We start from the raw sequence: 26,799 nt of genomic DNA, 5'->3' as shown, positions 1-26,799 counted from the left end.
AATCAATTACAAATCTTGTTACAGAAAAAAAAGGTAAAAATAACACTAAACACTAAACACTAAAAAGGATCCACAAAAAAACATTACATTTTAATGTTTAAGCTGAGTTTTGTTCTTGCTGAGTTGTGTTCTCTGTGGCTACACCCACAAACAATATATATGGCTGATATAAAGTGGGAGGTGCGAATCAGAGCTACAATCCAATGAATCAGAGCTTACTGAAATAAGTTGCAATTGATTTGAGCAACTTCCATTTTCTTTATTTGTCTGAGAGGCATGTTGGTGTCAGTAGCTGAGGGGGAGTACTGACATTGGATTGCTATTTGGAGGTCTCTGGGGTACCTCTTTGGTAAGTTAGCTCTCAATTTAAAAACATATGTATGGCCCAAATATATGTGACTCTCATTGTTTAGAGTAGGACCACCCTATTAGCAAAAGCACCTTGGCGTGGTGGGTGGCTTCAACATACATTTGCAAATGTGTGCAACTGAGACTTTTGCATTTTTATCTACAGTAGAAATAGCAGATCTGTTGCTGGCTATAGCAGTGTGCTGGGGGTATTTGTCTGTGTTTGTTCCTTTTAGGATAACCCCACCCTTTCATGCACCTGATATAGCCTATAAATTGATTTGAGCAACTTCCATTTTCTTTATTTGTCTGAGAGGCATGTTGGTGTCAGTAGCTGAGGGGGAGTACTGACATTGGATTGCTATTTGGAGGTCTCTGGGGTACCTCTTTGGTAAGTTAGCTCTCAATTTAAAAACACATATGTATGGTCCAAATATATGGGACTCTCATTGTTTAGAGTAGGACCAACCTATTAGCAAAAGCACCTTGGCGTGGTGGGTGGCTTCAACATACATTTGCAAATGTGTGCAACTGAGACTTTTGCATTTTTATCTACAGTAGAAATAGCAGATCTGTTGCTGGCTATAGCAGTGTGCTGGGGGTATTTGTCTGTGTTTGTTCCTTTTAGGATAACCCCACCCTTTCATGCACCTGATATAGCCTATAAATTGATTTGAGCAACTTCCATTTTCTTTATAAGTTGCAACTTGCAAGAATATTTTTTGTTTTTTTAAATAATTTCACTGCAATTCATGAACAGATTTTGTGAAATGTACACATGAATGATTTCTGTATTGCATTCAAGCTCTGGTTAAGGGCTGCCCTCACCAGCAGAATAGTCTTATGCAAGGACAAAATAAGGATGTTCCATCACACCTGGTTCAACTACTGTTAAATAGTAAACTGTGGTGAGAAATGTGCTAGTGACTATGAATTGATGTTTGTATTAATGTACGATATTCCAAAGAGACTTTGGGGGTAACTATATTCACTTTGCCACGAACATTATACTGTAGTTATTATATTTGAATGCTCAAACATTATTGTGGTAACTTACAGACAGTACATGTTTTATGAGGCCTGGGATTGTTCCACTGTTATATGTTTGAAGTGTATTGGTACCTGTTGCTGTTTCCATTTTTAATGGAGTTGTTCCATCGAAAAACAACATTTAAATTGGCATAATATATTAAAATGCAACCAATGTTGTGTTGGTGGCCTAACATTATTTTTCTACTACCTTACCTTCAATTCTCCAATAGAAGATAGGAGTCCAGCCCCATATGCCCGTAGCTGACCATCTTGTTTGCAGAGACCAAATTCAATGGTAAAGAAGTAGCACTGGAAAATAAATGAAATCACAATAGCGAGTTACGGCTATGTCCTCTATTATAGAGATAATAAAATTTACCATTAACATTATGAAGACAGAATAAATATGATATTACATATGGAAGAATGCACCCCATTTTGTAAATTATAAGAATAGTAGAAGTCACAAAGAAGTTCCATGACCATCTAAAATTACAGCTCCAGAGTCAGAATTCATTGGTCTGTTTGTTTGTTTGTTTGTTTGTCCAGTTATGCATTCAGACACCCCTGCACTGATGGAATGAAACCAACATGAGGTGGTCCAGTTGAATCCTGGCCAGGTTGTACGTGTGTTAGGGTCCCGGTTGGACCTCGCGTTGGTGTACGCTGGGCCAGGGAGCCTATTCTGAGCCTTCCACTGGATGGATTTGGATGAAAACTTCACAGACTGGTAACATTGGATCCCAGGAGACACACTAGGAGGTTAAGGTCACAGTCAGACCTCACGTTGGTGTTCACTGGGCAGAAATTTCACCAGGGAGCCTGTTCTCAGCCTTAAACTGGATGAATTTAGATGACATTTAATATAAAAACAAAAACAACACTGGGCAGCCACCTCATGGATGTGCTGAAAGAGCTGCTAAGCTGCTAATTATTTTTAAAAGGTTGACAGTCATTGATAACTTACAACGCCAGGTACTTCAGCTAGTTCAATATAATTTACAGTAGAGGTTGTTTTGTTCATTTAATACCCAAGTTTGCTTAATGAACACTGAAGTAATGTCATTAGAAAACACTAATCTTAAGCTATGACATCATAACTCATCATTTATATAATATAATAAAGTAATTTATATAAAATACTGCAAGTTATATTTATATAATAGTGTAATATATGCAAATAATACTGGAACAAGCACAATATTTTCAGGCATCATCATATATATTTTTTAATTAATATTAGAGTATAATGCACAATTTGTAAGTACAGAATCTTCTGTTAGATATATAGCTTTCCTTTATATTTATATTATTGTGTTACTTTAGATTCAGCATTAGGTAGCTGGTTATAATTCTTGCTAGGTGTCATGCCAACTTTTGTGTAACTGAGTAAGTTTTTTTTCATTAGCAAACTGAATTTTAATCGAATATATCAGTTCCTTAACTTCCAAAAAGTGCCAACTATGGTGGAACTATCCCGATTCTGGGATGCTGAAAGAGTAAGGTTTATTGGAATATGGGTATGGTATGTCGAAGTCAGCAAATTGGATAAAGTCATTTCAATTAAAGTCTAGCAAACTTGGTTGTCTTTGTCTGAAAAGATGCGTACGGTACGCATCGACGTACAAGGGCACGCTACGGCGTGAAAGGGCGTACGCATCCACTACACGTGGCAGCAACAGTAATTGGTCTTTTACCATACATTCGCACAAACACGCATACTTATAAAATAGTACACATTAATGGTAGTTGCAACACATAGTCAGTTATGTCGAAATATAGTAGTATTTATATGTTATATCAGAGTTACATGCATATTAGTGAAATACACGGAACGGGTTGAAGGAATAACATCATGAGTGGTATCATAATGAACCTTGTTACATATCCTACTGTTTGGTTCACTCTGCGAGGGAATCGCAGAGTGCATACGCAAGTTATGAATGATAGGGAATTATGAACTACTTAAGACTAAGGAATCCTGGCGGGAAGAGCAGAACATACCCCCTGCAGAGATGACCCCCTCCTTTGGATTCCTTAGGATGAACCAGCCAATGATTGACAACCCCTTGGACATTCCTTAGACCCGGACCAATAGATGCAAGCTATACCATCTTCATTGTATTACTGTATTTGATTGTGTATATAAGCGGCAGCTTGTGATCCAGAGTGCAGACATCTTGTCCCCAGACTTCAGGATTGAATGACTGCACTGGATCCAGAGCGCCTGCGATAAGTAACGGCTGTATTTACTATTACTTTGCTTGAGCATATTATTCTACTTATTGCGAATAAATCTTTGTGCTTTGGAAACACAAATCGAGGTTCGACAATCGTTATTGGTTAGCGACAATACGCACATAACAATTTGGGGGCTCGTGAGCTTTGGAGGTTTCATTGCCGATGATACGCAAGACCAACGGATTTCAGTTCCTCAACAAAGGGTGGAGACGCGTCATAAACGGGTAAGAACGCATGGTGTTCAAAACCTGAATTTTACTCTGTGTTGTGAAACCGAATGTCCGTTTTGCATTGTCTAGGGCACGCTAACTAGAACCTAGGGACAAAAAAGAAAACTGTTTCTTTTTTCTGTCATTGTGCGTTTTAACTGCATTTCATTGCTTAGTGTATGTGTATTTCCTGCTGTGCGTACGCGAACTTCCGGTAGATTTGCCACGTGGTTAAACAATCGTCTTGATAGTTATTATATGTGCATAATACAATTACTTGTGAAAGCCTCTGAGATATCATTACTGTTGTTGGGAACTTTTGATTTTCTGCGCAGAAAAGGTGTATAGTGTGTGATGTTGTAACGTAGATACACTGTTCATTATTCATTGTACTCAGTTGCTGTCTGACGAGGCGGATTGCCCAACTGAAGGACGGTATACAGGGCAGGTATACTGAATGCGAAAACGTGTTTTTCGCAAAAGTGCTACCAAGAGATCGCAAGGTTTGCTAATAATTAGTATTGGTAGGCACTGCGATCTAATCGCATCTTGAGTGCGGATTGGTGAAGCAGCTAGGAGGAATTATATTGGAAAGGCTGGTTGATTGTATTGACTTTGTTCTCCCAGTTATAATAAACTCAGCAGATTTTGTGGTTGAGCCAGGGTATCGAGGAGCTGATAGCCCTTGGGGCCCACAGTGATATTTCTGTATTAGGGATCCTCGCCAGGGGCGAGAAAAGCGAGTGAACGCGGCTAAAGGAAATACGTTCACCGAGCATTAGAGATCTCTAGGTGTGATTGTAGCAAAAGAGTTGGTATATTGTTCAACATGGGTGCTAAGCATACGCTAGAGATGGTCAGTGCACTGCCTAAGGAAGGCCCTATTGGTTCAGCGAGGTTTCTCATGTGTAAAAAATATGGTGCATACGCAACTGTGTATTGTGACACGTGGGTGAAGATGACCAAAACTTGTGATAGGCCTTTCCCAACAATAGGAAGTTTTAATGCAGAGGTACTAAATACTGTAAAAGATAAAGTATGGTTGATTACCTCAATGAAAGTGAGGAATAAACATAATGATTGTTTAAAATTGTGGCAAATGGAAGGTAACACGTGGCAGAGCAGCGAATGCAAACCGGAAGTAGGCGTGACGAAAAGCGCGTGCAAGGCGGATGTAACCGTTGCGAAGCGTGGCGAACTCAGCGCAAGCGCGCCCCCGTCACCTTATGTGGCGGGAGGGGTAAGTACAGCCGTTGTTAAAACTGAAAATAGAAAAATTGCTAAGTTGTATCCTGTTTTAAACCAGTTTAAATCAAGTGTATCTGAAAGTGAAGATGAACCCACTGTGATTTCGGCCATTGCCCATGCTGTTAGTGTACTAGAGGCTCAGCGCAAGTACGAGAAAATAGCTGAGATAGGTGAGAGTAGCGTGATCACTAGGAGTGAAAGCGTTCTAAATCTAGAACCAGCAAATCCTGTAGTGTCCCCTGAAGTCAGTGTACCAGAGGGTGCGTTCCCGGTCCGCACAATATCAGTTCCCAATGGGAAACCGGATAAGGATGGTGTAGTTCCTTTAAGAAATGTTACAATGCATTGTCCCTGGACTAGATCAGAATTACGTTCCATTATGACTGAATTCCCAGATCCTAGAAAAGATTTGGCTAAGTGTCAGAAATTTGTTAAAGACTTAGGAAATGCCCACGAACCAACCAATAAGGATTGGCGTGTAGTGTTGAGGGCGTGTCTTCCTCCCAATACTAACATACAAAAATTAATTGAAGATTGTTTGTTGAAGGAAGATGACACCTTGACTGATGAGATTAACCAAAAGAATATAGAACAAATTGTCAAACACTTAGCCATCTATTTTCCAGTAGTAGTAAAGTGGAGTAAGATTTTCACCATTAAACAAAAGGATAGTGAAACAGCAGCAGATTACTTCACTAGAGCTATAGCAGCGATAACACGGTTTACTGGGATATCCAACATAAGTGAGGACCCACATCACAGAGAGGTAGCTGTAGGGGTACTGATGGATGGCCTTAGAGAAAATCTAAAAACAAGGGTACAAACCTCAACCCCTGGTTGGAGAGGCAGCACGGTAGATTCTCTTAGAGAAGTTGCCTTGAAACACGACAAAAACCTTTTTAGAAAAAGGGAGGAGAAGAGTGATAGGTTAATGACGGTAAGTATACAGGCTCTAGAAAGGGTGCATACACGACCACCAGCATACAACCCATATAACAGGAAACCTAAAGTGATCAGGTGTTTCAACTGTAACAAGGAAGGACATTACATGAGAGATTGTAAAAAGGAAAGACTCAATACACAGAGGGGTGGGTCACATAGATATCCTCCAAGGAGGGATTCACATAGACTAGAAGACTCACATCTACCCGCGCATATTATGGCAGCAAATGCTGCGCGGGAAATCAATAGTCAGCGCTAGGGGTCAGGTCAAACCTGTAGTCTACAGCCAGTGAGGTTAACTGAGAGTCAGAGTGAAGAACCAACAATGATAGTTGACATAGCTGGTAGGAAACAAACTTTTCTTGTAGATACAAGGGCGGCCCGATCTGTGATAACCTCTCCTTTCAATCTACAGGTGACCAGTAAAACCATTCCAGCTATGGGGGTGACGGGAAAAGTGTTACATTATCCTCTAACTAAACCCGCTGAAGTTACTATAGGCCCTCTGCATACTAAGCATTCGTTCCTCTTAGCTGCAGCGGCTTCTACTAACTTGCTAGGGAGAGACTTGTTATGTAAAATGGGATGTGTCATATACTGTACTTCAGATGGTGTGTTCCTAGATATACCCGAGAAGGTTGCACATGAGGTACAGGACATATTGGACACCCCTCAAAGGTTAATGTTACACTCTCCTGTTATAGAACAAAGTCCATCTCAAGTAAAGGGGATGTTGCTGGAAATACCAGGTTCCCTATGGACCAGAGATGGACAGGACACTGGACTGATGGCAAATGTAGCCCCTGTCATGGTCAATCTAAAAAGTGGTAGGATAGCTCCAAAAATCCCACAGTATCCATTAAAACCAGAGGTGGAACTAGGGGTATATCCTGTTATTGAGAGGCTGATACAACAAGGGATTTTAATCCGTACAGCCAGTACAGCAAATAGTCCCATCTTCCCTGTGAAGAAGAGTGGGGGGAGGGGCTATAGATTAGTCCAGGACTTAAGGGGAACAAAGTTGTTGAGAGCCAATTCCCCGTAGTGCCAAATTCAGCGGTCATCCTCATGCAGATTCCACCGTCTGCCAGTCATTTTACTGTCATTGATCTATGTTCTGCTTTCTTCTCAATCCCTCTTCACCCTGACTGCCAATACCTTTTTGCATTCTCCTACAGGGGAGTGCAATATACATGGACCAGACTACCCCAGGGGTTCATTGACAGCCCCAGTATTTTCTCCCAAGCCTTACATGACTGTTTGCAATCCTTTCAACCCCACAATGGGTCTGTTCTAATTCAATATGTGGACGATTTGTTGTTGTGCTCTGATTCTTTTATGTCATGTTTGCATGATACTAAATTGTTGTTGCTTCATCTTTCACAAACAGGGCACAAGGTGGCAAAGGATAAATTACAGCCATGTCAGACTAAGGTCAAATACTTAGGACATTGCCTCACTAAGGGGCTAAGACACCTGACAACCGACAGAATTGAGGCCATACAACACATGACTCTGCCGCAGAGCCAGAAGCAGATTCGTACTTTCTTGGGGATGTGTGGATACTGTAGATCCTGGATCCCAGGTTTTTCTATTCTGGCATTACCATTGCAGGAGCTAGTCTCTTCCTCAAAACCAGAACGTGTTGTACACACAGAAGAGTCAGAGCAAGCGTTTTTTAATCTTAAAGATAGTCTGACTAAAGCACCTGCATTGGGAATACCCGATTATGAAAAGCCTTTTGAGCTATTTTGTACAGAAGCTGATGGCTGTGCAGCAGGTGTCCTCGCACAGAAACATGGTGACGCTAGCAGACCGGTAGCATACTACAGTGCACAATTAGACAATGTGGCAAGATCAATCCCAACATGTCTCAGAAGTGTAGCAGCAACGGCCCTTCTAGTAAGTAAGAGCGAGGATGTAGTATTAGGTCATAATTCAACCATCTATACACCCCATGCTGTATCAGCTCTGTTAAATTCAGCCCAAACCAGACATGTTTCTTCAGCTAGATTCACAAAATGGGAACTAGCCCTGATGGCACCCTCAAACATCACCATCAAACGATGTAACACCTTAAATCCAGCTACATACCTTCCGTATGTGTCTCAAGAGACACAAAGGGTGGGAGGTGAGGAGACCCTGGTTGATGATGAGTTAGGCAAGAATACTGACACGCATGACTGTATGGAACACCTGAATCAGACCTTTACTGCAAGGCCCGACATACGTGACACCCCCTTAGAAAATGTAGATTTTACGTTTTATACAGACGGAAGTTGCCATAGACAGACAGAGACAGGAGAGCTATGTACTGGTTACGCTGTTGTAGACGATCAGGATGGGGTAGAAGCTGAACCCCTTGGTCCACCTCACTCAGCCCAGGTGGCGGAACTAGTAGCACTAAGGAGAGCATGTGAATTGGCAGAGGGTAAATCAGCCAATATATATACTGACTCTAGGTACGCCTTCGGGGTAGTGCACGATTTTGGGGCCCTTTGGCGTCTTACAAACTTTACGACAGCAGCAGGTACACCAGTGGCACACTCACAACACATAAAAGGACTTCTGACAGCGATACAGTTACCCAGAACAGTAGCCGTCATAAAGTGCAAAGCCCATACATTTGAAGAAGACCCAGTATCATTGGGCAACAACAGGGCAGACGAAGCGGCTAAATGGGCAGCAGGGCAACCTATGACTGTATCGACCGAGACTATGATGGTTTTTCAGACATTAGACATGCTGAAATTAATTGAAATGCAAGATTTGTGTTCCCTGCAGGAAAAGGCGGTCTGGAAGGCGAAGGGATGTGGTCAAGAGTCCTCAGGACTCTGGAGGGATGGACAAGGTAAGCCTGTAGCTCCCCGAACATACTATCCAAGCCTGGCTGAAGCAGCACACGGCCTGATTCACCTGGGTAAAGAAGGTATGTGCAAACTGGTGAGAGCATACTGGTGTGCTCCCGGATTTTCCTCTCAAGCTGGTAAGAAAGCAATGTCATGTCTTACTTGTTTGAGGAAAAATGTTGGGAAAACTATTCCAACTGAGCCATCCCACATCCCTCCTACAGACGGACCTTTTCAAGTAATAAAAATTGACTATATCCAATTACCATCGTGCAGGAATCTAAAGTATGTGTTAGTGTGTATTGATGTGTTTTCCGGTTGGGTAGAAGCATATCCGGCAGCCACTAATACTGCTGTGTTCACTGCAAAGAAAATTGTACAAGACTTTGTGTGTAGGTTCGGTATCCCTAGAATCATTGAAAGTGATAGGGGTACCCATTTTACTGGTGATATCTTCCAAAATATGTGTAAACTCATGGGAATCAGTAGCAGACTTCACACCCCTTACCGACCACAAGCCAGTGGTAAGGTGGAGAGAGTAAACGGTACTATAAAGAACAAGCTGGGTAAGATAATGGCTGAAACTGGGTTGGCATGGCCTGAGGCTTTGCCGTTGGTCCTCCATAGCATTCGAACCACTCCTAGACCTCCTCTTAATCTGTCCCCCTTTGAGATACTGTTCGGGTGACAACCTCATTTGATCGTGAGTCCACAAGACGACTTGAAGTGTAATAATGAAGTGACTGTACAATATCTTATAAGAATGAGTAGACAGCTAAAACAACAACAACAAAAACTAAAAATGCTGTCACCTGGCAAGCCAGAGACGAACTGTCATGATGTTGAACCTGGAGACTATGTTATGATCCGCAATTTCTTACGTTCAGGTTGTTTAACAGACCGTTGGGAAGGCCCGTACCAAGTGCTGCTGACCAGTACTACATCACTGAAGGTTGCAGAGAGAGACACTTGGGTCCATTCCACCCACTGCAGGAGAGTCCACAATCCGGAGAAAGTGCAAGACGAAACTCAGACCGACGACATAGAGCTGTCACTTTTGAGCCTGTTCCGGGAGACCTAAAGCCTGCAGTTGAGACACCTGAACCAGACACGTTGCCTCAGAACTATCTTTCCAGCGATGGAGTGGCGGTTTTTGTTTTTCTTTTGTTCCAGGATTTTCCTTGTTTTTACTTTTTCTAGGACATTCTATTTTTGTGAAGGAGGATGGAGGACGGAGGAGAGTTCTGGGAGTAATACGGATGAAATGGAGGCCGAAGAAAAGTTAATAGGATACTCTGAGCAGCCCATTATCAAACTTGGTCCAGGGGTTATGAAAAGGTCTGCTAGCTCAGGAACTCGGAGGCAGTGTGAGGGGCTATTGTCTGATGAGTATTGTATCTGCAAGTTCTGCGACTCCCTAGTTGAAGAGAGATGCATCCAACGATGCCAGTCCCCCAGTACTCTGAATATAGGCGGGCATCCTTTGGAGGATTATCACTCCTTGGTGGGTAAGGTGCTAAACCAAACCGAGTGTTGGGTGTGCTCTCACGTGCCTCAAGGGCAGCATAACATAGGACTAGTGCCATTCCCCCTAAACATATCCGAAGTACTCGAATTGAGGGGTGGGAGGCCCATAGAAGGGAGGTACAATAACACTAGGTCCCCAAGTCTGACGCTTCGACAATACTCCATAGGCAGATCTTTGCTGTGCCTAAACATATCTCATGCAAAGCGCCTGGAGAATTGGGAGGCTGACCTATCAGATCAGACAATGGCTCGCCACACTCATTTTAGAGGAAGACTCACAAGGTCACTACTAGGCAGGAATGTTGATGGAAGTCACAAGTTAGGGCGTATAACCAAACATAAGAAGGTATCCATTGGAAAAGTCTCTACAGATAAATGTGAAAATGTCATTAATGCCGACACATGTCTAGAACAAATGGAGACACTGGGCATGGGTAGTTTTATCAAAACTCTGTGTGATATAATTCATGGGCATACTGCTCCTTATGTTCTCCCTGATGATGTGTATTTTGTTTGTGGGAGGAAAGCTTATTCCTGGGTGACTCCGAGTTCCAAGGGCTTGTGTTTCTTAGCTAAACTGGTTCCTGAAATCATGACTATTACTCATGAAGAAATGGTTGATATTCACAAGACTACATCACCACCATACATACACACACAGTATGAACACCGTGGCAAGAGAAATATGATTCCTGGTGAGGAACCCATAGCTACAAAATTGATTAGTGAAACTGCTGGTTTCCAAGTTATGGTTGCTCTAGATCTCACCAGGACCGCTCGGGGAACATTAAACTTTAAATATATCCAAGACCTAGCCAAATTAATAGATAATATCACCGAGATGTATGATGACACTTTCAGGTATACTGGAAGGGAGCTACAAGCGTACAAGAAAGAGTTGGTGCAACATAGACTGGTACTAAATTATCTCACCTCTATTACTGGTGGGTACTGTGTGACACTGGCCACCCAGTTCGGTGTCAAATGTTGCACGTACATTACTAATAATACGGATGACCGTAAAGAGGTTATAGACCGGAAGATGGATGAAATTTTGCAGCTGAAATGGGAATTTCGAAAGAGCCATAATTCTTCGTTATATGAGGTCGGGGAAAAGGTGGCAGGTTGGTTCTCATGGTTGAACCCAGCAAAATGGTTCTCCGGTCTGGGGGAGTGAGTACAGGAAATGATTGCGAGTGTAGGTAAGCTCCTTCTCCTTATACTGGGTGTCATATTAGCAATTGGTTTAGTTGTCAAATGTGTTCCTACTGTGTTGAAGTGTGGAAAATGATCTCATAGGAGTAACACTGAGAAAGAGACTGAAAGGGTGGTACCAGATACCGAGATCATGGTCTGTGAAGAAGTATTGTATAATCCTGAGCTTGAAACGGTGATTGGGTGATAGTTTATTACACTATCAAAGGGTGGAGCTGTCGAAGTCAGCAAATTGGATAAAGTCATTTCAATTAAAGTCTAGCAAACTTGGTTGTCTTTGTCTGAAAAGATGCGTACGGTACGCATCGACGTACAAGGGCACGCTACGGCGTAAAGGGGCGTACGCATCCACTACACGTGGCAGCAACAGTAATTGGTCTTTTACCATACATTCGCACAAACACGCATACTTATAAAATAGTACACATTAATGGTAGTTGCAACACATAGTCAGTTATGTCGAAATATAGTAGTATTTATATGTTATATCAGAATTACATGCATATTAGTGAAATACACGGAACGGGTTGAAGGAATAACATCATGAGTGGTATCATAATGAACCTTGTTACATATCCTACTGTTTGGTTCACTCTGCGAGGGAATCGCAGAGTGCATACGCAAGTTATGAATGATAGGGAATTATGAACTACTTAAGACTAAGGAATCCTGGCGGGAAGAGCAGAGCATACCCCCTGCAGAGATGACCCCCTCCTTTGGATTCCTTAGGATGAACCAGCCAATGATTGACAACCCCTTGGACATTCCTTAGACCCGGACCAATAGATGCAAGCTATACCATCTTCATTGTATTACTGTATTTGATTGTGTATATAAGCGGCAGCTTGTGATCCAGAGTGCAGACATCTTGTCCCCAGACTTCAGGATTGAATGACTGCACTGGATCCAGAGCGCCTGCGATAAGTAACGGCTGTATTTACTATTACTTTGCTTGAGCATATTATTCTACTTATTGCGAATAAATCTTTGTGCTTTGGAAACACAAATCGAGGTTCGACAATCGTTATTGGTTAGCGACAATACGCACATAACAGGTATTTCAAGAATGTGGGAATTTTTGTCAGATATTGGCTGGACTTAGGAAATGAGAGGGTGATTTGGCCATATGGGGGTGTACTTATTAGGCCCAGTTTGGCTCCATAGAAAGCAACATGCTAAAAAAGGATAATGGTGAGTAAAGAAATGGTAAAAAACAAACATTCTTTTCTAATGAAATTAAAGCACTAACTCCACATTATGGACCTCATTTAGAGTCGGACGCAAAGTCTGTGTAAGGAGCGAAGAAGTGGGAGTGTGCCGCAGCTTGGTAGGGTATTACGAGTTGCAAGCAAACCCCAGTTGCGTCCCACTCTTAATACCCTATCGTGCTGTGAGCAGTTCCTGCAGCTAGCTAAAGCTTGCGCCACCTAATTCCTGCCGCACAGCTTTAGCCCTGTTTTGACATGTGTTTGCGCCTCACTGCGACTAGGATACATTTACATGGTCACGCCTTCACAATTCCGCGTTCCACCCATTCTTTCGTAGTGAGTCGCAAGTGTTATTTGCGTCCAAGATGCAGACGGATTTGGAGCTTTCTGCACATGCGTGGTAGTGTTTTTTGGTTAGATGCGCCTAAATCGGACTTTGCTTCCGACTCTAAATGAGGTCCTATATTTTTTTTATTTAAATACTTTAAGCACCTTTTAAGCATGCATCATTTTTCTGAGTTGTTTTTCTATAAATCATTGTCTCCTTTTGAAAATCTCTCAAAGCTTGCAAAATATATGTTTATCAGTAACACAGACATAGGCTCACAGCTCTCAGCATGTCATGTGAAGGCAGAGGGGGGAGGAGGAAGGGGATTTTACAGTACCCAGAGCAGACAGGTCTCATGTGCCATTTCACTGTCCAAATTATAATAGTTATAATAATTAGTAATAGCAGTATGAAGAAACAAACCAAAGAAAACAGAAAAATAGCAACATTCTTATAGCCTAATACAGTAATTTATGTTAAAAAACACAACTACTTTTTTTCATTGGATTGCTTCTTTAAAATAAAATGTTCACAATTTACTATTAATTGCTACTTAATAATGGATCTCAATGATTGTTTTCAAGTTTTTAGAGTAAATATACTTTTTTTTTTCAAATCGATAACATGCATATAACACAACATTTTTTAGTTTGACAAGGGTTGACGTTGCTTCTCCCCCTTAGAACATAAGTCAAATGTACTGCAGTGTAATCTAAGTATAAATTATTTTTCAAAAGCTTTTAATATTTCCCAACGTGTAATTTAATTTAAATAACCACAGAATTCTAAAGAGGATTCATTAATAAAGCTTTGCCTGTTCTCATTTAATCATCTATGGCAGAGGTTTGATTGTAGCAGGGACTGAAGGCAGAAGTCCCTATTATTGTTAATTAATAGCATGCCTGTGCACATCAGTATAAATCGATTTAATTGGTACAGATCACAGCTCTGATTTATTACAGCCTGCTTGAAGGATGGTATAATTATTGATATTTCATGCTGCAGACACTGTAGATGAGCACAAGCAAGCTCAAGTGAGACATGCACATTAAGCGAACTTAAAAACTGTTATTTGGACAGGCAAATATATGTATTTAGAGACTAAATGTTTTCTGGCTAGAATGTCGTTATTATACTTGTGCTGTGATTGTCAATACGTGACCTAAATTACTATTTTAACACATCAACAGCTTTTTTTTTACTGTGCGGTTTGTCCGTAGCATACACAAAAAGCTAGCACTTCAAATGTCATGCTGAGGACAGGTAGAAATAATACCTGGCTATTTAGTATATTACAGAGTAGTGTGATTAGCACTTTTGGCCAAAGTTTTTCTACATTTGGCTTTGAATGTCTGACTTTGCAGACGATTTACGCACATCACTTTGCTCATGGGAACAAAAAGGAGAACACTGGCCTGAGAACAGTCAAATCTGCAGGAAAATGCTTGCACGTGATTAACCTATTTAACATATTGCTGCTTTATAGCTGCACATCAATGTTATTATTTTAATGTCTCAAAAATTGTTATATAAATACCAATAACTTTTATATATCTAACAATGAAAAACAAAGCCAAGACAAACTCACCTGTTTTCTAGCAGCTGGTTTCATAATTTCCTCATTAACATATTCCTAGCAAATTACTGTGAAAAGTCTGATTCTCATTGTCAGACACTGTGTACTTTGATGAGAAAAGCTATGTGAATCCCTTATTGCACAAGTACAATAAGAACATATTTTGTCTTTATTGTGCATATAGAATGTGTGTGTTTTTTTTTTTATTATGTTTACATCAGTGTACCTATCTTTGTCCAGACTGAGATGAGATTTCTGGCCCCTTTGTGAATCCTGCATATGGGTTTTAATTATATTATATTTGGGATAACTGCAATGCAACGTCTACAAAACCCTCCAGTATAATAAGAGCGGGCTGTACAAATCTTAGTGCGGAACAGTGGCAAATCCTCAATTCACAATTTAATAAAGTACATCTAAAGGGAAATTATGTTACAAGGTATAAATGTTCCATATTGTAGTACAAAGTTAATAATTTCCTACTATTTAAATGCAAAAAAACAAAACAGAGTGTAAAATGTATGCAGCATATGTTGTGAAAGGGGTAAAAAAAAAGCTACATATCCTTCACGTAAGGAATACAATGAATGTGAAGTATAGATCTCAATCCATTGTGAATAAGCATGTCAGTAAAGAAAAATGTACAGTTGCTCCTGTGAAAGACATGTCAAAGTTTTGTATTAAAGTAGAATAAGGGAATAGAAGTCAAGGGAAATGGCATTGAAAATATAAGTTGTACTTGGTTATTATCTATTACACAATGACTATTCTTTTATTGTAACAAATTTATTTCAATACTGAAAACAATTATATGTTTTATAATAAAGGGACACCGTTATAAATGTCATTGGTTGCTAGGTGATAAACTGGTATCTCTAAAGCAAGAATTTTTTTTTCCCAGGAGGTATAGCTGTATTGCTTCAAGCTATTTTATCTATCATCATGATCATTTAATTACTGTAATGAGGTTGGAAATTAATGGGCGTCTATTGATGACAGGCATGTGACGCATCAAATGAAGCACAATTACAACCTTAATGACATAAAACAGATGTCTTGTGAATAGCACAGTGAGCTCTCCTCCTTCTGGCTTAGAATAATGTAACAATACATACACTGAGAGAGAAAAGAACAGATCACTTCACCACAACTGGAACATGGGGCGATTTTTTTTTTTACTTTAGTTCTTCTGACAGGTGTAAGTAGGGTATAAAATGTAAGTTCTCTTGAATAAGTGTAGAATAGTGAAAGTTGATATTAAAGAGAAATTATTATCACAGAGCTACAATTGATCTTAGGTTGACTAATAAACAAAATTAATGGGTAAAATTGACCAAAATTAATGGGTAACGTACTATAATATCTGTAATCTCCTTGACCAATTTTAGAAATTGAAGAACAGTAATATATGAACAGTGCATGTTTTCATGGGGACATGTAAACTCATCTGCTTTCTGAAATTAGAAGCTTTTTCCTTTCAAGCAAGAATTATCATGGGTGCAATTTGTGGACCTGCCTTGCAGCTAGTAGTTGGCTCTAGTCAGTGTAGAAAATGTCCCGTCTTTGCCTGAGTAGCATGCAATGAGGTAATGGACTTTGCTGCATAACACCCATAGGTCGCAGTTCCCATGATAACCCCACGAGGCAACAGCTGACAGTGTATGGACCAAGAAACAATGAAATCAAGACACAGATGAAGCAGGCAATACAGCGGCGAGTGGCATGTTACAAGGACCCCTCCTCTTTCTTAATTGCACATATAGGACCTTATTTAGAGTCAGACGCAAAGTCCGTTTTAGGCGCATCCAACAAAAAACACTACCACGCATGTGCAGAAAGCACCAAATCCGCCTGCATCTTGGATGCAATTAACACTTGCGACAGGTTGCGACTCACTACGAGAGAATGGGAGGAACGCGGAATTGTGAAGGTGTGACCATGTAAATACATCGTAGTCGAAGTGAGGCGCAGACGCAACACACGTCAAAAAAGGGCTAAAGCTGTGCGGCAGGAATTAGGTGGCGCAAGCGTTACTAGCTGCAGGAACTGCTCGCAGCTCGATAGGGCATTAAGAGTGGGACGCAACTGGGGTTAATTGCCACTTGTAATACCCTACCAAGCTGCGGCACACTCCCACTCCTACACTTCTTACACAGACTTTGCGTCCGACTCTAAATGAGGTCCATAATATGGTCAATCTCACTCTGCATCTGTATTGAACTGTATATTTGAATGGAATGGATGGACAGAAGAGCATCTGGCATTTCTAAGTCTCATTCCTCAGACAAGAATCATATGATCCTATGATCTCCAGATAACTATTCTATAATGTACATTTTAGATGTGCTATAAAATAAACAGCAACAGTAATTATCACTAACCCTTATATGTAAAAACATAGGCTGTATCAGCAATAACAGTTACTTACATAGTCTATTATTGAACATATCCATTATTACATAGGTTTTTTAGTGTGTAAATTATAGAAAATGACTGGTACAAAGAAAGTGAGTACACTTACGCTGACAGTGCTTATAGAAAACATGTTGATCACTGTGTTTAAGTGAAACAAATTATATATATATATATATATACACAAATTATGATCCAGTATTAAAGCAAAATGCTTATTATTTACAGAAGGTAAATGAATGATTCCCTTCTGCAATAATTTATGGCAGTGTCATGCTTATCAAAACCCTTGAAATAAAAACTTAATGGTAGAATATATTTATTCCTCATAGTAGTTTAGTCAGTAAAGTTTGTTTGTTCTGTTTAATACACACGGGGGGGGGGGGGGGGGGGGGGAAGCACCCAATACTGACACCTTTTGATATATTTAAATCATTGTGCAACTGGAGCACACTATATATAATAACACACAAAACTGTTAAAACAGACCTGTAAAAAAGTTAGAAAAAATGTAACATCAGTAAAAATCTAATTTTCCTTGAATATTTATTAATTATTAGCACACACTTCATTCTTGACAAAATAAGCTATACAATTGTGTCCCTACCTTTCTGTCTTCTACATCCTGCAATACTGCCTTACGCATTATGTAAATTAGATGTTGTATTTGGGGCCTGATGCAGCTTTGCACTCAAAAATGGCATAATTTATGCTTAAAAAAAGAGTACTCAAAATGCATATCACACAAATCCTTTAGATCCATGCAGCTAAGCATGTAGGTGTAGATGTAATATAAAACAAGGCGCTAGATGACGACTCATGTTTCACACAGTTAAAAAAAAATTAAAAACAATAAAAAAAAGGAATTAAATAAACAGCAGCTGCATGAGCATAAAAAATGAGTAAAAATGTGCCCCCTCCACCCAAGTAGAAAACAGCCCTATGCTGAAGCTCTAGGGTTTTTCCCATACCTCTGGTGCAGTGGGTGTGGGGTAATAAAAGTGTCCAAAATAGATAAAAGTGTTTAAATACATAAAGTGTTCGTTGCTTGTGAACTACAGGTCCCATCAAGCCCTGTAATGCCTAAAGTGGTTCAGTATGCTGGTGCTTGTAGAAGAGAATATTTTAAAATAATCTAAAATAACCCTAACTAGTTGGGGGGTAATTCCCAAAGTAACGAAAAAAGAGAAGGGAGGGGGTTAAGGAAATGTACCAGGTGATCAAGATGAAAGCAGAAAAACTTCCAAGACTGTGACATTACAATTAACACAACGTGAACAGTGTTGAATATCTCAGGTGTTGAGTTACCAGGAACTTGTATTCAGTTGTTGTATTAAGGAATTAACTGTTGTCCAACAGCTATTTTGACATCTTTCAATTAGTAGTAACATTGTTTTTAAGTGCTAGAAAAAAACATCAAAATTAATTTTATGTAAGAGTTAATAATAACTATGGGTTCAGATTAAAGAGTTTCCAGATGTCGGCAGATGGAAAGTGTACTAAATCAGAGTATGCATGACAATATGGAAAGCTATCATGATGAAGAGGATCAATATGAGGCTATAAGAAACTATACAGTAAGTCAGTTTTTAATCATCCAATGATATTTTATGATGGTGATATAAATTACAGATAAATGGTGGGGATGTCAGGGGTAATGTGATAAGTGAGTACTACATGGAAAAGTCCTATAGAAAAGATAATAGCCCCATTTACAGAAAACTCTTTAAATCAATGAATGAGATAAAATAGCAATTGAACAAATTGTTGTTAGTAGACCAACAAAATAGTGTATTGGTTTACAAATACAGGGATAAACTTCCAGGTAAACCCATCTTCTCTGGTGTGGGAGCAGTTTTGCAAGCATGGTTATATATGTTTGAATCAAACATAAAATAATGTGCTCATAGTGCCTCCTCCCTCTTACAGACTAGTAATTATTGGCATTGTATGTACAGAAAGAACAGCCATGTGGATGGTAAAGTAACAGTGGGAAACCTTATCAGTAGGGATGGAGTACCCATTGAGGAGGCTTGAGCGCACACCGTTTCTGCAGGGATATCCTTCATCACACACCGTGGAGGCAGAGTATTACCTTTGTGTACATTGAGTTTATGCTGTGAATCAGATGAATCTAAGTGCAATTACATAGTATCAGCTTGAGGATTTATCTAAGGGCCTGTAGTGACTGCCCCAGAGATTGCCATATATTTTTAAAGTTTTAATGAAGATGTTTGCTTTGCTTTGTTTAGCCATTCTACCTGTTTTATCAAACACCCTGGGATATTGTCATTGAAGGTATCAGAGACTGTATCTGTTTTAGTATTCAACATCCACTGTAAAGTATCCCGGGTTACCAACCCACATACACCTCCAGTACCCATCATAATCCTGGATAGGTGTTAATAATGTTTATATAATTTGCTTAGACAGAAGGTCATGAGATAACCTGTATGAGTGTGGGGAAGCATTGTTCTGGAGTTGTATGACAATCAGAAGCTCATAATATATGTCCACGGTTACTGATTGAGCTGTATAGCCTGCATCTGAGTTAGAAGTCAGTGTGATAGGATTGTATGGAATTTATGTTTTATTGTTTTATTGCTACTGCTGCTAATCTATTGCTTAGTATTTGTCTGATTCTACACGCTTCAATTGTCTATTCTACTCAAATTTAAATCAATAGGGCTATTGTGAAAACTCCATCCTATGATACTCTACCGTCTATGTTTAATGCTTATCCATCCTGAGCGATAGGGTCATTTGTTGTAAACTTGGCCTCAGCCATAACTAGTTACTTATTTTCTGTTTGACCAAAGTCTTGTTTACAATTATTTATACACCTCTATTCATACAATTCCCTTTCTCCATAATAAACATACCAAGGTGGTTTTCACAAATCAGTATTCAGTGTCAATGTCGTCCCATTGTATGGTACAAAGTGTCTGTCAAGTCATCCTCTGGTGGAAGAATCCACCTCTTCAAAAGTGGAAAAAGATTTGCTTGGAGGAACTGGTTGGAGGTGAGAGATCTACCCAACAGTATTGCATATCAACAACACCCATCAGGGGTTGTTACACTTGGGTATATTGATCATAACCAGGTGAATCTATACTGTACACAGTCCACTAGTCATAGTGAGATTGAACATCCAATATTACGGATTAAAATATAGATATTCCAGTGAAAGCTCCGAGTAACCGAGTAAGGTAATTATTTTATGCAGGTACTATGACTTGTGTACTCAAATGATGAAAGGTAAAATATTTTTTAATTTCAAGAAAATTACTATGTGAAGATTTGGTGGATCCCTACGTTAGGACATGTAAAATGTTTAAGCTTCAATACACATGCATAGATGAACATGTCTACTTTGAGAAAATGTGAGCAGCACTATATTTAGAATTACAAATCTCATTTTCAGAATGTACATTTTTAAATTATAATGGTTAGAAATTGTATATTCTAATTATAGTATAAATTGAAATTGGCATTTGTGCAGACTTTGTAACAAGAACATATATTCAGTGTGTTTTTTAATTGGATTCAGATGAAAACTGTTTTCGATACATTTTCGTTTTAATGTGCAAGGTTGTAACATCTCTCTCATTACAGACTGTGATCTACCGAGGGGTGGACATGTGCATCAGAAGTGAAGTTCGTTATGGCAATAGTATCATGTCAGGGACGAAGTTACACACCAATTTACTTTGTTGATTGCTTTTTGACAGCCTAGCAACACCATTCTTGTTTGGCTAATGGGCTATTGGACTTCAAGAATTGGAAGAAAATCTCTTTTGTCTTGTACTTTATTTTACTCAAGTATGAACACAGTTATATTTAACATATTTCTCCATTCACTTACAACAGGTACTGTACGTCATAGGACTTGACAGAGGATTCAAGGAAGCAAAAGCAGGAAACTGTGGTTTAAAACATCCAGGTAATGTGTCAGATCCCTGAAAATTGGAGGTAATTATTGATAAAACGTGTGATTTGTATGATTGTTCCCTAAGCCACATGTCTAATGCATACTGCATCCTGCTTTAACTGTGTTTAGCTAGAAAAAATAACTACCGGTACCTTAAATTTCTACCATTGTTTTATGTATCACATACCATGTATTATACACTGGGTACCTAACTCTATTTATGGTTTTTAATAATAAATAAATTATTTGCTATCTGGCGGCAAAAATACACTGTGTAAAAAAACATTGCTTTTTTACACCCAAAGCTTCTTGCCCTTAGCTTGTGCAGGACACAGTTTATGCTGTCCTGGTCCTAACCCCTGCCCCTCCCAGCACTATACATTCTGAATATATTGAATTATACTATAAGACTGATAATGACAGAACGGAGGGGTCCGATACCATTTATAAGTTCACTAAAGACTGTAAGGTTAGTGGTATAATTAAGCACACCACATTTCTAGTTAACTCTTATCATGCCCATCTAGCAATACTAATAAAAGGAAATTTCGTTTTGTAATACAGTAGCTGCACTGCTTTTAGAATCACACAATAGTTTAAGTCATACTTACCAACTTTACAATGTTGGTATCCGGGAGCCTGCGGGGGAGGTGGGCGTCATGGGGGGCGGGCCTCCAAAATCTGCGTCATTTTGGATCCGCCCCCGTGGCGTCATGATGCAAAAATGCGTCATTTGACAGCGGGGGCCAAACGCCGCGATTCACCAGGAGTCTCGGCGTTTGTGACCTAATTCTGCCACCGGGATTTTGCCACACTCGCCCGGGAGTCTTGGAGACTCTCTCAAAATGCGGGAGTCTCCCGGACATTCCGGGAGAGTTGGCAAGTATGGTTTAAGTGTACTAAATAAGTTTCTATGATTCACTTGAAAAAAATAATTACAAAACAATAGTCATTTTAAAACTGATCTAGAGTTAGGCCCGGCGCTCCCATTAGGCAAGGTTAGGCACTTGCCTAGGGCGCCGGGCTCTGGAGGGCGCCTGGAGGGTACCACAGAATACTAAAAGACTTTAAAACTGTGCGGCGACCGCTGACCATACCTGTCACGGCCGCCGCACAGCATTCAGATGCACGGGGAGGAGGGGAAGAGGCTATTTTGTCACCACCGCCGCCTCTCTGCTCCGTCTCCTCCCCTCCACTTACTAGTGTCAGTGAGTGGAGCGGAGGAGACGGAGCAGAGAGGCAGCGGTGGTGAGACAAGGTAAGGAGAGGAGGGAGGAGGGCGGCGATTTTTGCGGGGGGAGCGGAGATTTTTGCGGGGGGGGGGGGCGCCGCTTTTTTAAAAATGCCTAGGGCACCGTGGACCCTAGCACCGGCCCTGTCCAGAGTATTGTGCTTTATACTATACCCAAGGCCATAACTAGGGCTGTGTTAAAGGGGCGTCACCCAAGCCGCAAATGTGAAGAGGGATGTAGGGAATTTAATACTTTATATTAATTTAGTTACAATTGAGGGTTTGTGGGGCATCACATTTCCTTCTTGCCCCAGGTGTTAACATTTCTAGTTACAGCTCTGACTATAACATTAGGGGGTACATTTACTAAACTGCGGGTTTGAAAAAGTGGAGATGTTGCCTATGGCAAGCAATCAGATTCTAGCTGTCATTTTGTAGAATGTACTAAATAAATGTTAACTAGAATCTGATTGATTTCTATAGGCAACATCTCCACTTTTTCAAACCCGCAGTTTAGTAAAGCGGCGCTGCCTTGTAAAGGGAAACTTCCCTTTACAAGGCAGCGCCGCTTTAAATTTAAGCTGCGAAGACCCCGAACTCCCGCGAGTTGACAAAACCAGGGTATGATACATTTACCCCTAGGTCTTTAAAGTATAACATAAGCTTATCGCAACCAATCCAGTTACTGACAACCTGTTTTTGACTTGTTTGACCTCCTCAGTGAAGGACAGGTTGTTCTGATCAGCATGTGGATTGCTAGAGAGACCGCCTCACTTAAATGATCAGTGAGATTTCCAAACACCGGGCCTGATTAAGGATCTTAACTTCAGAAAGTTCTTATTTCAGTCTCCTGGACAAAACCATGTTACAATGCAAGGGGTGCAAATTAGTATTCTGTTTTGTACATAAGTTAAATATTGACTGTTTTTTCATGTAGCACACAAATATCAACTTTAAATTTCAAATAAGCTATCAAGTATTTGTGTGCTACATGAAAAAACAGTCAGTATTTAACTTATGTGCAAAACAGAATACTAATTTGCACCCCTTGCATTGTAACATGGTTTTGTCCAGGAGACTGAGATAAGAAGTTTGTGAAGTTAAGATCCTTAATGAATCAGGCCAACCATTCCTACTACCTTTGGAGTAATCTATTTGCACATTGGTGCTGAACAATTTTGCACCTTCTACCTTTATATTACACTTGAAAATTTTAAAAATAAATTAGTAACCGTTCTTGTATTGTCTTTTTGCAGCAGGCGATTTCAAGTAATCTACCATCAGAGAATTCATTATGTTGATTTTTAAATTAAAGTAAACTTATTGTAGAACATAAAAGTGACATTATAAACATATGTTTCATTAATTTTAAGGTTGGCCTGTTAAATGGGTGTAAACGATCTGAAAGCTAAATGACTTGAAACTGCTGGTATTGTATGGTTTATTTGACCCTCAATTTCTAATTGTGCTTTGCGATCTGCTTCTTAATCACCATTTACAACACTTTCATTAGCTATCAGTCTTGCCCTATTACTTAAAAACTTAGTAAAGCTTAACAATGATTCAAAAAACTAAACCAGTTTAAAAATAAAGAGTTTATTAACTGTAAATGTTGTGCAACGAGTTTTAATCAGTAAAAAGAAGAACAAAATAGCTAATTATTTTACTTTATAAAAAACATAAAACATGTCATCAGGGATGGCCCAATTGGGGTCCCTGTTTGACATCCATTGTTCAACCCCTCCTATCCCACTGGAGCAAGCATGGCTATTGACAATATCATTGTCCCTTCCCAAGGGGCTCATTTTAAGTTAAACGCAAACTTAGTTTTGGCTTATAATACTCTCTTTTACATATGAGCATGCATGCGCACAAACCACTAACTTCACTTTGTGCACTTGCGCAGAACTAAAAAACAAAAGAGTATTATATAGCAAAAATGCAATTTGCGTTCAAACTAATAGGAGCATCTCAGTCTCTCACACCTTTTCATGTTAATCATAGCCGTTAGATGAGTGTTTTCTCTTTTCCCCTCTCCAGTTCTCCCTCTCTCTGGTTTTCTCTCCTACACTCCCCTCTGTTTCTATCTCCTTATTGTTCTTTGCTTACTCTCTCGTTCTTTCTTTTCTGCCCACCTCTCCAGTTCTCTATCCCTATGGCTCTCTCTGCTCTAACTCTTCTCTGGTTCTCTCAGCCCCCCCTCCCCCTCCATTCCCTCCTTCTGGTTCGTTCTCTCTCTCTCTCTCTCTCTCTCTCTCTCTCTCTTTTCTCTGCCCTCTCTGAATCTCTTTCCTCTAGCTCTGGTTCTCTTTCCTCTACCCCTTTCCTTTCACTCACTACCTCTCTCTGATTCTCTCTCCTCTGTAACGTTCCTTCTTTCTAGTTCTCTCCTCTCTCTGGTTATCTCTCCTCTATCACCGCCCTCGATGCCCCTCTCCCACCTCACCCCTAATTGGATCTCCATCCTCTCTCTCCTTCTCTCTCCCTCTGGTTCTCTCCTCTCCATGGCAGTTATATTATGCTTCCACATAAGGCAGGCAGCAGCTTCACTCCTCTGTAAAACAGCATTTTGGCATCTTAACCATCAAGTATTGATGGTTAAAAGAGGTTACGGTTGCTCTGCATTCTTTTAACTGCTGTGGTTCTTTGTTATTATCTTATACTGTTGGCACTCCAGGGCTGATTGGATCACCAGAGATGATGCATGGGTGCTGGTGTTGTGGCAACCACAAAAGCCATTCCAGTCTGTCAGTGACTAAAGAGAAAGTTTTCATCATACTAACATCTGACATTTTACAGTGTTTTAAGTAGTTTGTGATAATGTTGGATGAGGGACCTCTGCACAAGGAAAATCCCTTATATCATGTACTATTCAACTCAAATGCACATTGAAATGGTAAAATACACATGTTGTTTTAAATATTTATGGAGTGAGATATTGAAGTAAAACAAATACACTTTTTTCACTGTCATTTTCCTAGCTTAAGTAATGTATCACAGATCAAAATGGGCAAAGTCCTCTTCATTAAAATGTGTTCAGGTCCAGATGCAAGACCATGGACAAGGGGAGTTTGTTCACATGGCAATATTTTCCACTTGTGAAGGTCATGTCCCATCAGATCACATAGAAAACTTGAATAATCCAGAATAGTACAAACACAGGGATAGTCCTAGATATTCCTACCTATGTAAATGTACATGTTCAAGTGTGTGTACAGTATGAGATGTTTTATCCAATGAAGAGTAGTCTAGTAACTTACAAAAAATAGAAATAAATAAGATAAATTAAAGTTGCAAGGCGTAGTAAAAAGGTACTTTTTCACTTGTCGTTGTGCAATGTGAGTAATGTCTATATGGGTTGGTTTTGAGGGTGGTGAATGAGAAAGTTTATATGGAGTGTGAGTAGTGTAATGGGGGAGGGCAGATTAGATGTATGGCATGAGGTGACAAATGTACATGTAGGGTGTAAAATACTGATAATGAACCATGTGTTAAAGTAGGATAAATGTAAGGTCTAAGTGCTAAAGAGCTAAGTATACGTTATATAACACTACTTCCTGTTTCCTGAATAGCTTATGCCACTCAATTCCAGTTACACCAACATACTATAGGGTTCATACCAATGAAAAGGATCTATGATGCTGTTAGAGTGAAATTGAATGATTATTGATTTAATATCTATCATGTGCTAAGCTTTAGAAAATAATGTGCTATAGCTTTAAAAGAAATTAGCAGATATTTTACTTAGAATGAGAAAAGACAAAGATTGAAGTTTTAAAAATGTTGCAAAAGATGTTCTCAGAGAATATGGACAATTCAAGGGCGCACAAACTTACCGTACCGTTCAGTGTAAAAGTAACAAGAATGATGGCAAAATGCCTGAGAAGATAAAAACATAAATGAGAAAGATGCAGAGTACGCATAATTAACTTGTTGTTGTTTTTAATAATTTTATTGTTTTATGATTGGTTCTTATGCTTCTAATACCTCTAATAATTATGATTGGTTGTTACGCTGCTATACCTCTAATGATTTACTGCCTTATAATTGGTAGTTGAACTACAATACCCCTATTTTACTGTATAAATAAAGAGCCTGAAGTAACCTCTGGTTGGAACAGAATCAGAATTACTCAGCATTATATCATACAGGTGTTGTGTATTTTTCTGTTCACCAGTCGACTGAAAATAAAGGGAGATCTGACTGACATTGAAGGGAATTGATAGAAGTATCGGTGAACCCTGATACCCCAACAATGCTTTTGTGTACAGTATTAGTGTATGTATGTATCCATGTATGTAGAAACCTGTGTATATATTAGAGATGAGCGGTTCGGATTATGTGAAATCCAACGAAATCGGATGTTGGGGATCCGAGTGAAACTGAGTAGTAACTTGATTTCTCTGACAAAATGTGTATCTCAAAATGAGGTGAAACGTAATTTCCATGAATATTTTTGCAAAACTCTCAAGTTTTGGATCGTCATCTTGTGTATATATAGC

General features: G+C 39.7%; 1 protein-coding gene across 2 annotated transcripts in view; it reads right to left on the bottom strand.

Moving 5' to 3' along the window:
* The window catches only part of TPH2 (tryptophan hydroxylase 2), a 292,829-nt gene that overhangs the window by 30,539 nt on the left and 235,491 nt on the right, over window positions 1–26,799 (bottom strand). The window contains exon 9 of one of the 2 annotated variants that reach the window (XM_075209533.1): window positions 1,594–1,689. The exons of the other annotated variant lie outside the window; for it this stretch is intronic. Within the exon in view, the coding sequence (XP_075065634.1) occupies window positions 1,594–1,689 (96 nt within the window). The remainder of the gene's footprint in view (window positions 1–1,593; window positions 1,690–26,799) is intronic. 2 annotated transcript variants of the gene reach the window in all.

Source organism: Mixophyes fleayi, chromosome 4 (assembly GCF_038048845.1).
Source record: "Mixophyes fleayi isolate aMixFle1 chromosome 4, aMixFle1.hap1, whole genome shotgun sequence".
Taxonomy (NCBI): domain Eukaryota; kingdom Metazoa; phylum Chordata; class Amphibia; order Anura; family Limnodynastidae; genus Mixophyes; species Mixophyes fleayi.
This window is presented reverse-complemented; position numbering and strand designations above follow the sequence as displayed.